This window comes from Cataglyphis hispanica, chromosome 20 (assembly GCF_021464435.1).
Source record: "Cataglyphis hispanica isolate Lineage 1 chromosome 20, ULB_Chis1_1.0, whole genome shotgun sequence".
NCBI lineage: Eukaryota > Metazoa > Arthropoda > Insecta > Hymenoptera > Formicidae > Cataglyphis > Cataglyphis hispanica.
In genome coordinates, this window is record NC_065973.1 from 108,531 (window position 1) to 126,058 (window position 17,528).

The 17,528-nt window shown below is 30.5% G+C and overlaps 2 protein-coding genes across 2 annotated transcripts; one reads left to right on the forward strand and one right to left on the reverse strand.

The window, feature by feature from the left end:
- Position 1: 1 nt before the first annotated feature.
- LOC126857061 (WD repeat-containing protein 75) lies at positions 2-9,804 on the reverse strand. Its single transcript, XM_050606151.1, has 15 exons — positions 9,449-9,804; positions 9,159-9,360; positions 8,882-9,066; positions 8,633-8,752; positions 8,352-8,539; positions 8,045-8,203; positions 7,770-7,963; positions 7,481-7,665; positions 7,236-7,399; positions 6,957-7,137; positions 6,673-6,851; positions 6,327-6,499; positions 5,704-5,889; positions 423-541; positions 2-320 (listed from the first exon to the last, which is right to left on the reverse strand). The coding sequence occupies exons 1-15, from the start codon at positions 9,544-9,546 to the stop codon at positions 128-130; spliced, it is 2,526 nt and encodes an 841-aa protein (XP_050462108.1). The 5' UTR covers positions 9,547-9,804; the 3' UTR covers positions 2-127.
- Positions 9,805-10,746: 942 nt separating this feature from the next.
- LOC126857172 (PAX3- and PAX7-binding protein 1) lies at positions 10,747-17,429 on the forward strand. The gene is made up of 16 exons (XM_050606364.1): positions 10,747-11,191; positions 11,496-11,674; positions 12,412-12,571; positions 12,886-12,985; positions 13,111-13,268; positions 13,364-13,446; positions 13,523-13,722; positions 13,835-14,024; positions 14,988-15,108; positions 15,284-15,472; positions 15,573-15,772; positions 15,846-15,996; positions 16,189-16,384; positions 16,486-16,684; positions 16,854-16,972; positions 17,077-17,429. Exons 1-16 carry the CDS (start codon positions 11,017-11,019, stop codon positions 17,126-17,128), a joined length of 2,472 nt encoding a protein of 823 aa, XP_050462321.1. The 5' UTR covers positions 10,747-11,016; the 3' UTR covers positions 17,129-17,429.
- Positions 17,430-17,528: the final 99 nt, after the last annotated feature.

Below are 17,528 nucleotides of genomic sequence, written 5' to 3' on the forward strand. Positions count from 1 at the left end.
GTTAGGCGCCTTCTAAATCTTTTTATTTCGCTTTGTAGTATTTCAATTAGCAAATTAACAGAAAAAAAACTCATTTGTTTGGAGAATTGATCAGTTTATGATCGTAACATGGCGATCTTTTTATGAATCAGTGGACAATGTTGTCTTGGTCGGGAAGTACAGTGGATAGGAAAGACCAGTCGTGATTGATAAGCTGTACGCTCGATTCATCCGTATCCTCATCTTCATTGGTTGGTGTGACCGCGAGTTTTGTTGATCGCGATACCTCGCTATCACTTAAATCCGACAAATCGTCTCGAGCTGAATCGTCATCACTGTCTCTGAAAAATAGAAGAACAAGGTTAACATATGACGACGCTACGTGAAAGCGTTCAAGTACGATAATTTTAAGTAATTTATAGTCAAATTAATGTTATATATACCTAAAACATTCAACATTTCTTAAACGATTTCTCGAAGATTGTTGCCCCGTCAACGACAAGATGAATGACGAGCATAGCAATTTCATCGGCGGCAAAGTGTGAGCCGATACGCTGAGCAACTGAAAAAAAAGATAATAATAATAATAAACTTGCATAAGCAAAATAAAAAATGATTCGATTCAGAATTATCAGTTAAAAAAAAAGCTCTACGTATAGATATACGTATTAGTAAAGGTCGATAACTGTTTGAATAGACGATAAGCTAATTAGTTCTAAGGCGACACATCTCCGAGTGAAAATTTGTGCAATTCTCGTAATCTTCTACTTTAAATCTTCAGATCTAGGTTGATCCGTCTCTGTCGCAACCCACACGAATATTCTCCATAACGTACGTTTTAGCGAAAACGAATATGTATATATATATATATATATATATATATATATATATATATATATATACACACACATATGGGTTGCGACAGAGACGGATCAACCTAAATCTAAAGATTTAATGTAGAATATATATATATATATACATATATATATATATATATATATATATATATATATATATATATATAGCTAACAATAAGACATAAAACGTGCTTTAAGAGAGCAAATGCACTTGAAAATTACTATTTTTTTTTTCTTTTTAAGAAAATAACACATTTTAAGCTATTTAAAATGATTTTGAATATATCTAAATACTTTAAAAACTGCTGGACATATAGAAAAGCGACATAGTTTTTGAAAAAACTTCATGTTTTTCGTATCTTTTTCTTGGAAACCACTGATCTGATTATATTATCATTTTTTTAAATCTATTCCCGATTTAAAGAAATTATAAATTTTATCAAAAGTTACAAACAATTAAATTCGCTAAAAATGTTGTTTATTAAAATTATATTAAATTAAATTAAAATTCAGTAAAAAAGCTTACTCGGCAAAAAGTATTGATCAAAATGTAATAAAATCGATCAAGATATATGAGAAAGAATATGAAAAGAATTTATTTGTATACGTTTAACTCAATGTCGAGAAAAAAAAAACATAAGCCATGATTTCGCAACTATGTCTGCTCTTTTAATCATGTCACGGTATAAAATACATCGAGATTTACATTCGCCATCAAAAATTTCCATTCGAGTTAATAAATATTTTCAAAAAATATAAGACGCGCAAAATTACACATAGAATTACCATAGTATAAGTATCTCCTTTACCGGACTACACACGAGAATTATTCTTCGTAAACACTTCTCATTCCATTTCTTATGCGACAATTATATTGTTGATGCGTCTGAGACATTTATTTTTATGTTTTTCACTTTTAGGATGACGCAAGTGCAAGATAATGACTTCAGTCAAATTTCAAGAAACGGTATGACGACAATAATCGCGAAATTGCGAAAAACAACTGAGATGGTCGAAGAGTGTAGTTTATTATCGTTACAATCGAGACAATTGCCAGGAGCACGCATAAAGTCTGGTCTTTCCTTACGCCTCTATTCTCGTAGTAACGCGGTCATTAGTAAAATATTTGCGCGTTAACAATACATTAAACGTGGAAAAGCAGACATCCTACGCGCTATTTTCAGTGTAAGAGTGTTATTTTTAACGCGGAAGGAAAAATTAAGTCTCTACTTAATGAGAATGATACTTTAACGACTATCATTACTCGAAAAACGTCACAGAAAAGTGTACATAGAAATGAATATTAAAATAATATCCGCAGAAATATGTCCTGTATATATCAAAATTAGAATGAAAATAAAATAAAAATTTTGTAATTTCAGTGAAGATATCATAAAGCATTGAAAAGTTTTAATTATTGTAAAAAAAAAATTAAAGAAATCTTGTAAAATGTTGGTAAGACGATATCAGATCGAGACAGATTGATCTAAATATTATGTTCTATACCGCTATGACATTTTATTAGCAGATGTCAATGATATGAACAGTCGAGATGGTCGACGGTCGTCGAAAAAGATAAAACATTGTTCCTGATGGCCTGGTTTTACGTTTGCGAACAATCCGAGACAATTCTGCGACGGTATCATACGCTATGCGAAAGGTGAGATTGTGTAATCAATGCTGGCAAAATATTTTGAAAACCAAGAACGAGATACGAATTTTATTTTTGTAACGTCATCTATCATCAGTGATACTTTTTTATGAGATTAACGTTTATCTGCATGGAGTCACTTTTGCGTGATATCAAAAAATTTTTAATTGTATTGACCAAATCAATAAAAATGTTCAAATCTGAGTAATTACAAACAAAAGATTATTTGAGATTCACATATATACTCACATATATAAATGCTGTATGAATGTACTATCAAAATACATCGTTTATTTAAAAAAAAAAGACATACTTTTATCTAAATAAAATATCTAGATAAAATACTAATCTTGTTATGTGTAAAATATTTCCCCAATATCAAACGAAGTGCTTTAATTAAAGTAAAACACATTCTCTATAATTTCCTCGTTACAGATTAAAACGAATTCAAGCTCTTGTTCATAGTAAATCGTATTCAAAGACTTGAAATCAGGTAAATATATCCTGTATACCTTGTTTTTATTAGGGATGAATAGCGACAAAGTTGTGATAAGCTTTAAAATGCGTTCGCATCTCTGTTAGCGCACTCGAATAATATGTTATATCCCGTGCGTAATTTCGATAAATTCCTTGGCATGAGATATTTCACAAGTTTATTTTCGAATCGAATTAATTATTCGACACGAACGCGATGCATCCGTTACATCGAGCGACCGGCATTCATCCTTATCTGCCTTTTCCAATACCGAACCGCCTCGCTCCGTTCAATTTGTCGGGCCACTTTCCACCCACGCGAAGAAAAAGCAAGACGACTGATAACATTCATCGTCTCGCAAAATGTTAAAATCTATACATATAAGAATATACAATGAGCAAGTACTCTACAGCGCGTCGAAGCTATAGATATAGTTTGCGATATAGTTGCTGTGACGCGAGAGGCATAGGATTTCCAGCGAAGTTGTCGAAGTTTGCGAACTGTTGTCCAGTTTAGTCCTAAAGGGACGACAAATAGAATGCCGTGAAAGGGTGGGAGTTTCTATATTAAATCATGGCGAGACTTCTGCTGAAAGCCAGTCGTCCGCGGAGCGTTGGGACACACGTGAAAGGTCTTTTCCGTTGTCTCTCGACTATTTTACCGAAAAAGATTACCCGACGATAATTTTCCGCATACAATCTTCGTTATTATATTGTTTGAATCGTGGTGGTTTATCGACCTCATCCTTCGTGTTGGGCACAAAGGCTGGGTACTACCGTTAATACAGCTCTGAAAAATTATGACAAATAAATTTAAATTTAAATTCGCATCTTTGCTTATTGAAGGAGAAGGCTCTTCGAGAAGAATTTGATTGTGAAGAAAAAGCCGACTTAAGAAGAGATCAAAAGAAATCAAAAGAGACCAAAATCGAAACCTCTTTAAGCGTCTCGTCAGAAGCATAATCGGTTTCTCGAGGATGAAGCTGACTGGATTAAGACTGACGTGTCTGTTTATAACGATATTATTTGTAGCGATCATTTTCGGATATCCTGCTAGTAACAGCGAAGCAGTAAGTACTGTATCACAATATCTTATCACATTAAAAATGAGCTGATATTGAAAACGATGCAGAGCCCAAAATTGAGGCGGAGGCCCGATTGGGCGGATTGAGTTTAACAATTTTCGATTGTTTCGAGGGTTTCGCTGATGTAACGCACACAAATAGCGCACGATTCTCTTTTCTCATACCGAGTATCAATTATAAGAACTGCGAGTCTCATATTTTTCTCCATTGTGGACACGTGGGATGTACATAATAATGTCGAAAGTATAAATGGACGTTGGTCATTGAACGTTCCTCATTAAAATCAATCTTTATTTGCTCGAGAGTACGACAATGTATCTAATCATATTGAGCCGTAGGTAGTACGTGAGCTTGTATACAGAAAGACTTTTGCCAAGATTCTTAATTTTTTCAGAAGCCGTTTGACCTGATTTCGATTAATGCAGCCGGTTGTCATTATATCGGATAATTGTTCTTTTACGTCAGATAGCCTATTTTCTTCCTTTTTCTTACATTCTTAGCAATGTCTCTTTTTTTCTCTCTCTCTCTCTTTTTTTTTTTTTTTTAATAATCCTAATAATTCTGTTTAAGCTATACAATTTGCAGGCGATCGAGAATATGAGGCAGATTCCACAGTGGCATTGTCTCCGTTATAGAAAGTTCGATTTTGTTCGTCGCTGTCGAAATTATCGTTTAGGAAGAAGGCACTGACAAATGGACATTCAATACGACCCACGATTGACAACCGCGATGTTTTACGCCAAACTTCGTCGTCCTGTCGCGCAGAACATGTCATTTCAAGTCCTTAAGCTAAATAAGCTTAAGTTTATTTAAATTATATATTTTTAGACTACACATAGATTACATATATGGCATGTAAATGCATTCATGTTAGAAAACAAAAACAGCTGATATTAATTTTGTTCAATTGAAAAAAAGCCATATTAAGTGCAATTGACTCATGACAAATAATATTTTTGATTATTTAATTTTTACATTAATAAATCTTTATCTTTACTTATATATAATTTCGGAATTTTCACAGAGTATAAAAAAACTTATTTTTTTCATCCATACATTCCAAACTATACATGAGTTATTAGAAATTAAAATAATTTTTATATCATTTTTCAAGAATATGTATAAATAACTTATTTACACAAATTGTTATTTCATATAATTTGTTACATATCATTTCTTTTTTTACTTTTTTCTATATTAAATTATTTTAATCTGCAAAATTTATTTTGCAAATTATGTTCATTTATTATTTAATTACTTAATATAAACTTGATCTCAATGATAATGAAATTTTTCTTTTATTATCAACAAACAACAAACAATTGCTATTTTTGTTGTATTATTGATAATATTGGCGTGAGCATATCATGCTATGCAGAAATATCGCTAATAGATAAACATAAAAAGAATATGTAAATAAGAATTCTACAAGTCGCGGATATATTTTAAATAAATTAGACAAAACAGATTACAATACTGTCTACCTTTGGACAAATTTTAATTACAATCTGTTTCCAATAGAAATAATATTTAAAAAATATTTATTATTAAGAAAAATTCTTACATATTCTAAATTTAAAAAATTTTTATATGTAGTGCGCGATACTTGTAGGAATCTCTGTATAAAACAAATTTTTAAATTTAAAATTTCACCTACTTCTTCCACCATCCCTTTTGTCGATGTGCCAAGATGTTCATGAACTTGTGCGATAGTCTGCTCTTTGCTCGAAGATATTTGAGTTGCTATAAAATTGGAGAAAGCAGTTAGCGGTATGGTTCCTTTATTTGAAAGAATTTCTAAAGAAATAGCCGCTTCAGATTCTGGCTCCAATGTGAGCAATTCCTAAACAGAATACAAATATATATTAGATTTCAGACAGATATTATATTTTCAACTTAGTGCGATTCGCATATACAAGGTGTCCGATATGTAGGTGACCAAACGAAAGGTGCAAGTAGATTGGATCAAACTGAGACGAAAAGTTCTAAACCATTTTTTTGTATAAAGCTTAATAAAGGAATGATTATTGAGTAAATTCTAGTGTGCATGAGCGCTCAGCTATATATCACTACCGTGCGCATAGCTCACTGACGTGCGTCTGGTTAAAGATCAGCGATGATTGGACTTTACTCAATAATAAGTCTTTTATTAAGCGTTATATAAAAAAATGGTTTAGGATTTTTCGACTCAGAGTGACCCAATCTACCATCTTTCATTTGATCACTTACATGTCGGACAACCTGTATATTATATGTATAATTTATATAAAACTCACATACTTGATTTGAATCCAAAAAGAATAGTTGCGATTTTCGTTGCCATTGACCAAAGGAAGGATTGCGTTTTTCCTGTAGATGAGGTACAAAAGTAGCCGCCAATATGAAACTGGTACTCTCTATAAGGCAAGTTTTCTTATAAACAGGTGTCGCGCTTTGTGGCGTAAACACGTACACTAAAAACAAGTGAATATCTTCAAATTAGGAAAATGTATTATATAAATGTATTATACGATACATATGATAGATTACAAGATAGATTTTTAAAAAAGTGTTTTCAAGATAATTATATCTTTATTAATAATAAAACAAATAGTATATAAAAAAAATCTATACAATTGAAACATACATGAATTATCAGATGTAAATGCTGCCATGTACGTCGATTTTGGATCGTACGTGAGACTAACAACATTCAAGGGTACACTCCATGTTATAGCAAGAGTTAAAATATTCCAAACTGTTATATGTTGCTGAGATGCAGCTACTACAAGGTGACAGGCCTCGTGTTTGCCAAATTCTATTCGTCTATTATAAACATTTTGCAATAATTATAATATTATTATGTTTTCTATTTAGCTAAAAAGTATATTAATTAATAAAGGGACAATATTTTATTGACTCTTGACTTACGTTATTGGATGATTATATTGTGAATGTGTAAGACTAGATTTCAATTCGCAACTTTCAGGTATCCATATGGTTAGAGTAGAATAAAAACCAATAGCTAATAAAGAACCATCCATTGAAAAACCAGCATCTGTAGTAGCTAGATTACGATAATCTCCTACTCCGTAGCAATACCAATGTTGTTCTAACAATAATAATAATAAATGTAATTATATTAAATAGAAAGATACTTTGCTCAATTTTAATGAATTTTAATTCGTTAAACAATTAAATATAAAATACTTTCTACAATAGATGATTTTCCTAAATTCCATAATTTAAATTTGTTATCCTTCCCAGTTGTCACTGCTAGCCATTCTCCATCATCAAATATTGTATTTGGTTGAAAATGTAATGCATTTACTCCATTCTCATGAGGTAATTCAATGGATGTATTTAATATAAATCTAAAATGTCAAAAAATTATACATTAATATCGCGATTATGTTAAATAAATGTAACAAATCATTTATATAAGGCATTCTTACATCTGTTCATTTACATCATATATCCAAAACTTTAATCTAACTTCTATAGACGAAACTTTATCATTTCGTTCTTCGACTGTTGCCATCCACATGCCATCGTGATTAAGAGCTATTTTTGTAACTTCAGTATTTACAATAATTACATCGCGTTCTTGAGTGAGAAAATTTTGTGCAGTTATATTAATCTACAAAGCATTTATAAATATAATATTCTTTCTATTAATTTTCATTTTCTACTTTCTTTTTATACCACTTTAACATGCTTCAACATGCGATAAATTTTACTTACATTATATAATAGATTTTTTGTGTGAGTGTTGTAAAATTGCACGTGTCCGGTCCGGCTATTTAAAACGAGGCTACCAGTTCGCGGATCGACAATAAGTCCCGCGGGAAACAAGTCTTTGGATGACGAAGCAACGCCCCATGTAAAGTTTTGTATCACTGATGTCAATTTTCTTTGAGGATTTACGATAACAATACCTATTAAAATTAGGATAAATAATAAATTGTTATAAACTGCTATTATTAGAATACTTGTAACAAAAAACAATAAAGTTTTACCATTGTCTAAAGTCGATACAGCTACATATAAATTGTTAGGTGCAATAGTGAGATGTTTAATCGGCGCTGGTAATCGTGGAAGAAAAGACTTATGTTGTGGATTTGCTAGAGTCCATTTTACTAATACACATTCACCACCACCCGTATACATGTGGCCACCTGTAAAATGAGCAAATGTATGTAGTTTAATGTTAACTTACTAGCGTATAATATACAAAAGACATCTTACAAAATAACAACATTGTAATTATATATATATATATATATATATATATATATATATATATATATATATATATATTATTACCTGATTTACTAAATACTATTTCCGTAGCTGGCAATGTATGCCAATGAAACACAGCTGTATATGGTCTACTTTGGAATAAACTTCTCCATACTACTACACGACCAGTAGAATCTCCTGTGGCAACACATTCTTCTTCCGGATGTCCTGCTATACAAGTAGGTAATCTATTTGGGTTGCCAGTCTTGTGTCTGTATATTATTGTATATTTAACATATGATATATCTCTTAACTTTGCAATGTGCATTAATTTAATGTTTAAAATAGTTTTTAAAAAATCTTACAGTTTATCAACTAAATTTCTAGCTGGATTTAATATATGTAAATTTTCATCATGTAAAAGCGCTATTAAATTCTGTCCATGATTTCCAATTATATCAATGTAATACTCTTGCGAGTTTGTGCTGAAAATATAGAAAGTGAATTATAAATATTGTATAAAATGTGAAAATATTTGAGCATGCAATTATTTTAGATAATTTATTTTTGATGAAAAATGAAGAAAATAAAAAAATAATTAAGTAATTTCTCACAAGATATATATCGATTTCATGCATGTTCCATTCTCTATATCAAATAAAAGTATATATATTTTATTCCCACAGTTGGAGAGATAAGTTATTAGCACTTGACATATCTCATTTCCTTGAAACGTTTTATACTTTGTAATGTGAAAAGTTTTAATTTTTGCCTTGTTATCCGTTATAGATTTTAATTGCTGCAAAAGTATCAAAAGTATAAATATATATTCACAGTATTTCTACATATAAGCTCATACAATTACAAACTTATGTTTAATCTAAATCTTACTAGTTTCTTAGTGATAATGCCACTTTGACAATTCCAGAAATCTAGCTCGCCACTTTCTGTACAACCGATAATAACATTGGCATTATCCGGATGTACTATTATTCCAGCAATTCTATAATTCGACGGCTCAAACTCTCGCACAAAATCTCCCGTTTGCGTGCTGTACACTCTTATGACATTCTTCCATATTATGTACAAAGTTCTGAAAAAAATATCCTTATGTTACCCAATACTAATATCTAATATATGTTAATGAATCGATTGAAACGCGAAGAAACGGATAGACTCACTCTCCGTCGCTGGAAAACAGTGGACGTTGATCAATTATACTTCCGCCGCCTTTTCTTTTTACTATTAAATCGTCCATATCAGAATGTACAAATTCCATTTTTCTTCTTCCTTTCTATACTTATCTATTCTATACTAAACGAATTTCCGTTTTATTCAGGATGCAGTTTGTATGTTCTCCTTTTTTTGTCTTTTTTTTTCTTTTATTGTTTATTATATAGTGCTTCTAATTTGTAGAAATTATTTTTTTTCTCTTTTCACTAACTCTTTTTTAGATTTATGGCGCCTACACCACATTTTATCGCACATTTGCAGGTAGAAAGTAGAATGTAGAATGGCCGCGTTCGGCAAAGAAAGCGCTGTTATTTTGTCTAGAGATCCTATATATATATATATATATATATATATATATATATATATATATATATATATATCTATTATAGGGTCTCCAATCTTGTCGACATTCGACGTTGATTTGTTGGTTCTAAAAATAAGAGCCAATCGTTCAATTGCTACTGAGGGATATTCTCTGTTGAATGCGCCCCAATGCACCTAAAGACTCTTGCACAATGCGAGGCAATAGCGATAAGGACAAGGAAGTAGCGATAGCAATATCCAATGAGAATACTGCTTTTTCAAAAAAAGCAGATCTCTCATTGATAAATATCGTCTATCGCTATTTGCCTCGCATTGCAAGGGCCTTTATGCCTTTCTTAAGCCGTGTTTAAAAATTTAATTTTTAGGGCCAATTTCACCACCTTCGGTTAAGTTAACCGACGGTTAAAATCAGCAGGATGGCAACAGAAAATAAAGGTGAATGAAAACCATTCTTATCATTTCAGCCACCCTGCCATCGGTTAATCTAACCGAAGGTGATGAAATTGGCCCTTAAAAAAAAAAGAAGATAGATAGATTTTCAAACCTATGCAAACCTATGCTACATTTTTATTGGTTGCCGCGAGAATGCTTGTCCAGAATGTAGTGGAATGAGAAGTGCGATCCAATTGTCCACGTCGCCAATTAGCCAATTTAAAATAGAACTTTCTGATTGGTCAATCATTCCTAGTTACCCTAGGCACTGGTCGATACGAATGGCTGTGGCATTTGCACGTGATCAAATAGGACGTTCCCGAAAAGGGACGTAAGTCGTGTATTTCATAGACTGCGGTCAAGAAGACGCTAGAGATGCTTCGAAGCATTGCATTAACCAATTAGAATAAAGAAATCTTTTACTCTCTCTGCTCTGATTGGTCAATCAAACGCTTCGAAACTTTCTAGCGTCTTTCCAACCGCAGCCATAATCGAAATATGTACGTATATAACGTATATTCCGTCCAGCTTCGTCAGCTGTCTACGGTTAGCATAAATTTCTGATTTGTTTCGTTGAATATCGCGAATATACATCGATATATAAGGAAAAAAAGTTAAACTCAACTTATATTCAGATTCTATAACGTGCAGACCTCCGTGATGCGATACATTCCGCTTTTTATCCTACGTCTTTAACTTGCTTCGCTATACGAGCGGTAGATGGTCGTTGTTACCGAAGAGAGAACGACGTATTGATACAATGTCATTATTCAACAAGCCGAAGCGAAATATACGCCGACGTCCTTTCAACGATGAGGATGAAGATAATGAAAATAGAATGGAGGTGGAGGATGCGCAGCCTGTCAAAATTAAGACGAAGAAGAAGGATAAGCCAAAGCAGACGCGCCTTAGTTTCGGAGAGGAGCTGGAACAAGGTGTATATATACATGCGCGCATGCACACACACACACACACACATCGCTTTCGCGTAAAACATGCATTGTGCCTATGAGTAAATCTATTTTCGCTTTTAATAAAAATATAATATAACTTGTGTAAAATAAAGTTTTGCAGGGGTATCTTTATAACTGCAATAACAGGAACAAAGACAATGCTTTAATACAGCTGTGTTTTAATATATAGAGATAGAGTAGAGACGCTATTCCTATTAAATCTATTATTAAATGTTGCATGATAAGAGATATTTTGATTGAAATTGAAAGTTGAAATAAATTTCAGGGGACGACGGAGAAGTTTTTATAGTGAAGAAATCATCGAGGAGCAAAAAGCTGATGAAACAGTTAGATCACGAGAGGAAGAAAAAGAAAGGTGAAGAGAAAATGCAAATGGACACTGAGCAAGCGAATAAATCCATTAAGCAGGAAAAAGATTTAGAGATAAAGACAGATGATCTAGTAGTAAGCTATCTCTATGATGTTTTATTATTATTAGCATTTCTTCAATTTAAGTAACTTATCATTTAATATAAAAAGTGTTTTTTACATCTCTCTTCCTAATGTATTGACTAATGTTTCAAGATTTGGAACAACTGTGGGAGTACAACGAGAAGACACATTTATAATTTAAATGTCATTTTTTACACAATGTATTTTAAATTTATAAATTAATGTCTATATATAGTGAAAGCATTTTACTCACAGATACAAAAGTGTTCTTCTTTTTCTTTAAATTATTAAATTTAGACAAATATATTTGCACGTTATGATCAATTGAAATATATTATTTTCTATAATAATTTTCTATCTTATCGATTACATATACAAGCAAAACATATGTCTGTTATAAAGATTTTGTTTTAAATGCTCCTTGAATTATCTGATCTTAATTCTTTATTATCTATCTTGAGTGTTGATATGTACACAATCTCTCATCTTGCAGTAAGCCGATTTTTATTATAAATTAACATAATTTTTGATGTGGATATTTTTGTATCTTAAATATTATGTTAATGTACTATGTTAATGAGAATTCATTTACATTCATTTTGGAATAATATATATCAAATACTTTTTGCAAATCTTTTCTTTTCGTAAAGAATTTCTAATGTGTGATATATTTTCACAAATTTTGTGAATTTTGTCACTTGTGTAACATTGTGTATCTTTACTAAATGATGAATAATCTTTATTGCTAGGTTAAAATAAAAAACACAGGACCCCTGATTTTGAACGGACGTGCTGCATTAGCAGCAGGAAAGGATGACTATACATCGGATGAAGAGGAAGATGAATCTTGCAGTCACAAATTTCGGAAAAATACAGATAAAGCTGAAACTGTTAAGATACTACTTGAAAGTATGTAATTTTTTAAAATTATTTATATAAATTACAATATTATAAATATGAATACTATTACATATGTATTTCTAGCATTTTCATTGAAAAGAAAATTTTATTGTTATGTGCTTATTTAACAATCTATATCTTTTAGATGAAGCTGAAATAGAAAGAAAAACATTTTGCTCTGTATTTTATTTTCAGATATTAAAACTAAGTATTATAAATCATGTATATGTTATAAAATTATTGGCATATTATTTTGATTTGATAGTAAGATATTTCTATATTTTTTAAAATGTGATAATATTGTAATTGTTAATATCATTTAGGTGGATGTATACCTGATGCAGCCATGATTCATGCAGCGAGAAAGCGTAGACAGAAAGCAAGAGAATTGGGAACTGATTTCATTCCTATTGAAGAGCAAAGGTATATTTCTTTATTAAAATTTTTAAAAATTATTTAATAAATGGAAAATTTATATATACATCTTGCAGTACATATTAGTCATATATTTATTATCAATACTACTTGTAATAAATTCATGTTTGCAGTGATGACAAGGGCAAGTCCAGATTAATACGAGAAGAAGATCACGATCGAAGTGACGATGACGATTCTCAAGATCGACTCGATATGACTGTCAACACAGAAGCACGTGATAAAGAAAAGAGGAGAGAAGCATTTCTTGCTTCTCAAGTTCCAATAAAATGTGAGTTTTTAATTATAATATTTATTTAAAAAATTATATCTTTCAGTTATAACATTGTAGTTAGATAATGGAATTTAGAATGCGTTTTAATTTAGTTTCAGATAATGAAAGTGAACACGAAAATGAAGAAGAAGAATGGGAAGCTCAACAGATACGAAAGGGTGTAACCGGCGCTCAGGTAAAAACAGTTTCAACAAATATCGAGATGTAATAAAATAAATAATTTTTACATAAAAAAAGCTTGTGATATGCAGATTGCAGCAGCACAGCAGGATTCTATGTTACAACAACAATATACGATGGGTATGAATGTTAATCAAATAATAGGGTCTGGTGTATCTTTGGAAATGGTATTAATGCCTGCACCACCACCACCTCCGTCCATTCAACCACCAGATCCAACAAAGATTATACCCCTTACACCACAAGAAGTTGTGGACAGGATGCGCACAAGGTTTTATATATTTTATATAAAGTTAATGTACACTTTAGACTTTAAACTAAAAGAAAAAAATAGATTTTATGAAATTAGTTTATATTTAGAAAGTACACTATTGTTGCTTAAGGTTGGATAGTTTGAAAGAGGTACATAGACGACATCAGCAAGATCAAGAGCGTTTAAAACAAGAATTACAGCAAACCGTGAAAGAATTGGACGAGGGCGAAGTCCGTACGCCGCATTACGCACAACGCTTCAGATATTACCAAGAGTTGCGTGGGTATGTCACTGACTTGGTAGAGTGTCTTGATGAGAAGGTGGGTTGATACGCTGTCACGTTTGATTTATGTGCACTGGGGTTTATCGTACAGTATGTGCGGCTGGCAGAGATTCTCCAGCTTCAGTAAAGTACCAGCAATTTTCTATAACCATTTAAAATTTCACTATTTTAGTTTATTATGCAAAAAGTATATAATTAACTTATAAAAGCATTAGCCAAATCAGATTTAATTAGGAAAATTATCATGCTTTTAGTTATTATAACTATATGTATATTTTAAATATATGTAACTTTTAAATATATGTAACATATGTAAAGTATATGAAAATTTTATGATCTTTTGCTTCTTTGATGTTGTAATTCAATTTGACTGCAATAATTCAAAAAATTCAAATTATATTACTTGAAACAATTTTTTTTTTTACTCAGATCTATTCTTTAAAACAAATTTTAAATCTAAATTCTGCAAAATAAACTTGATTGGCATAATTTTTCAAGATTTGTTTTTGCGAGCATCTTAATAAATAAAACAATAAAATAATTAATCTTTTAAAGTAGTTTAGTTAATGTCTCTTTAAACGCTAAACTAAAGAGGATGTGTATATGTAATACATGTCTCTCTATTGCCGGGGGTCATTATCTTCTCTGTATTATATATTACTTTCATACATACATACATATTTTAAAAAGATAAAATTTATTATATATATATATATATATATATATATATATATATATATAAGAACAATTAATACAAATTAACTTATCGTGGTAAGTAAATGAATGGCTATTTATCATTTTAATGTAAACAAAATTGTCATGAACAAATTTTTTTAATACTTTAGGAACTTGCTGATCAAGACAAAAAATAAGTTAATATTTTTCAAGATTATCATCTCTATCATCATATTACAAAATCATTAAATTAAATATGGTCAATGTTGAATAATGAAATATATTTATATTGTGAATTTACTTAAACACATAATTCTTTTGTTAGCTTCCTCTGGTTATTGAGTTGGAGCGACGCTGGTTAGATCTGTATGGCGAACGCTCGACCGAATTGATGGAACGGAGACGACAGGATACGAGAGATCAGGCAGAAGAAATAACTGCAGCAAGTCAGTAAATACATTTCTATACTAATCAATATACGTATAATTTATAAAACTTAATATAATTGATACAATTATTTTTATTCTTTGCTTTTATATTCAATTTAAGTCATCCTTCTAACGAAAAATTTTATAGAAAATCTCTTCATTCTTTCCCTCTCACTCTCTTTTCATTTTATAGAAGGTCAAACTATGAGAAGAGGACCAGAAGTAGAAGCTCATGTACGACGAGCCACAGAGAGAGAAGGTAGGAGAGCCCGTCGTAGAAGAGCGAGAGAATTAGCTTCAAATATGCCAAAACATATCGATGGCATGTCTAGTGATGATGAAGTTACTGAGCAACAAAATCTCGCATTTAAACAAGCAAAAGGTAATAGATTTATAAAATTTTGGAATTCTTCCCTTAACGTTTCTTATTTGCATTTTTAACATACAATTCTTATATTATACATTTTTTCATTTTATTTTAGATGAAATTGATAATGATTGTAAAAATATATTTTCTGATGTCATGGAAGAATATTGTACAGTACGTGGTATACTTTCAAAGTTCGAATTGTGGAGAGAGACAGATATAGACGCGTATACAGAAGCTTATGTATCGTTATGTATACCCAAAATTATTTCTCCAATTATCAGATTACAATTAGTTAGCTGGAATCCAATTATGGTAATTTATTTATTTTTCTTCACAAAAAATAACATTATTGATTCATAATTAATTTTTCGGAGTGTTGTCGTAGGAAAGCGCTGACATAGAGAGGACAAAATGGTACAATTCATTGCTTCTATACGCTTTAGATAGCAAAGAGACGGAGGAATCGTTGAAACGAGATCCGGATGTTAGATTAATACCATTCACAATTGAAAAGATTGTAATTCCAAAATTGACATGTAAGAATTACTCTTTTTATAGTTTTTATAATGTTACTATTTATAAAACTGCATGCACTAAGAATAAAATAATTCTATTTATAATGTACTTAATATTTTAATTTATATTTAATATGTAATATATTTAATATTACATATTATATGTTTAATTATTATATATATATTTAATATATATATTTAATTATTTTTTAGCTATTATCGAAAAGATATGGGATCCAATGTCGACATCTCAAACTTTACGTCTTGTAGGAGCTATAAATCGTCTCATCAAGGAATACCCGAATTTAAATGACACGAGCAAACAATTGGAAATTCTATTTAATGCTATTTTAGATAAAATTAAGGCTGCTGTTGAGAACGATGTTTTCATACCTATCTTTCCAAAACAGTCAGTATTATATATATATACACATATAAAATTAAGTTATTGTAAATATTTTTCATAATTATATCTTTTCAATAACTTTGGCATCCAAATTTCTATTTTAGAGTTTTTGATACAAAACATCAATTTTTCCAAAGACAATTTGCAATGGCCGTCAAGTTACTGCGCAATTTATTAAGTTGGCAAGGTCTTCTTGGAGATATGCAGTTAAAAAACTTGGCGTTGGGCTCACTTTTGAATCGTTATCTTTTAGCCGGATTACGAGTTTCTTGTCCAACTGATGCTTTATTTAAAGCAAATATGGTAATATATTTAGCATATGTATGTTAATATATATATATATATATATATATATATATATATATATATATATAATTTATATATAAAAAGACGAATTATTATCATGTTGCAAGAAAAGTTTAATGTTTTATATGTCAGTTGTAATGAAAAAATGTTTATCAATGTATATTAGATCATGAGTACACTACCAAGAGCATGGCTACAAGGGGAAACTATAGAACATCTCAGAATGTTTGCCGCCCTCATTCAACAGCTTAGTGAACAGTTGGATCAAGCAAATCCTGCACATAAGTAAGTTTATTAATAGTATTTTCCCGCGATTGATGACGCATTTTTGCGTGTCATAAACCTAGAAGATACATGAACGCGTCTAAAGCAAGATTCGCATGTTGCAGTGAAGCCTGGGAATACGCCAAGTCCATCTTGAAAATAATCAAGCCATTGTAATATGTTATTTATATTATGTATCTGTCGATAATGTTTTATCAAATTTCTTGCTTTAGACTATATATATATATATATATATATATATATATATATTTATATATATGCTTGTTAATAGTTTTATACATATAATATAGCAAGATCTTGTACATGATGCATTAAAGTAAATTTTCAAAGAAATAGTGTATACGACAAGATACAATTTTGTATAGTAATAAACTAAATGAAAAATAACTTAATGACATAATACATTTCCCAAATATTGTATATAAGAAAGAAGTAAAAAATAAATTTGTAAATACTATATTTAAGTGTTCAAGTCTTGCCTTTAAAAAACTATCTCGCATTTTCATTATAATTAGAATAATCTACAAGAATCATGAATGTTTGCATAAATTAATAT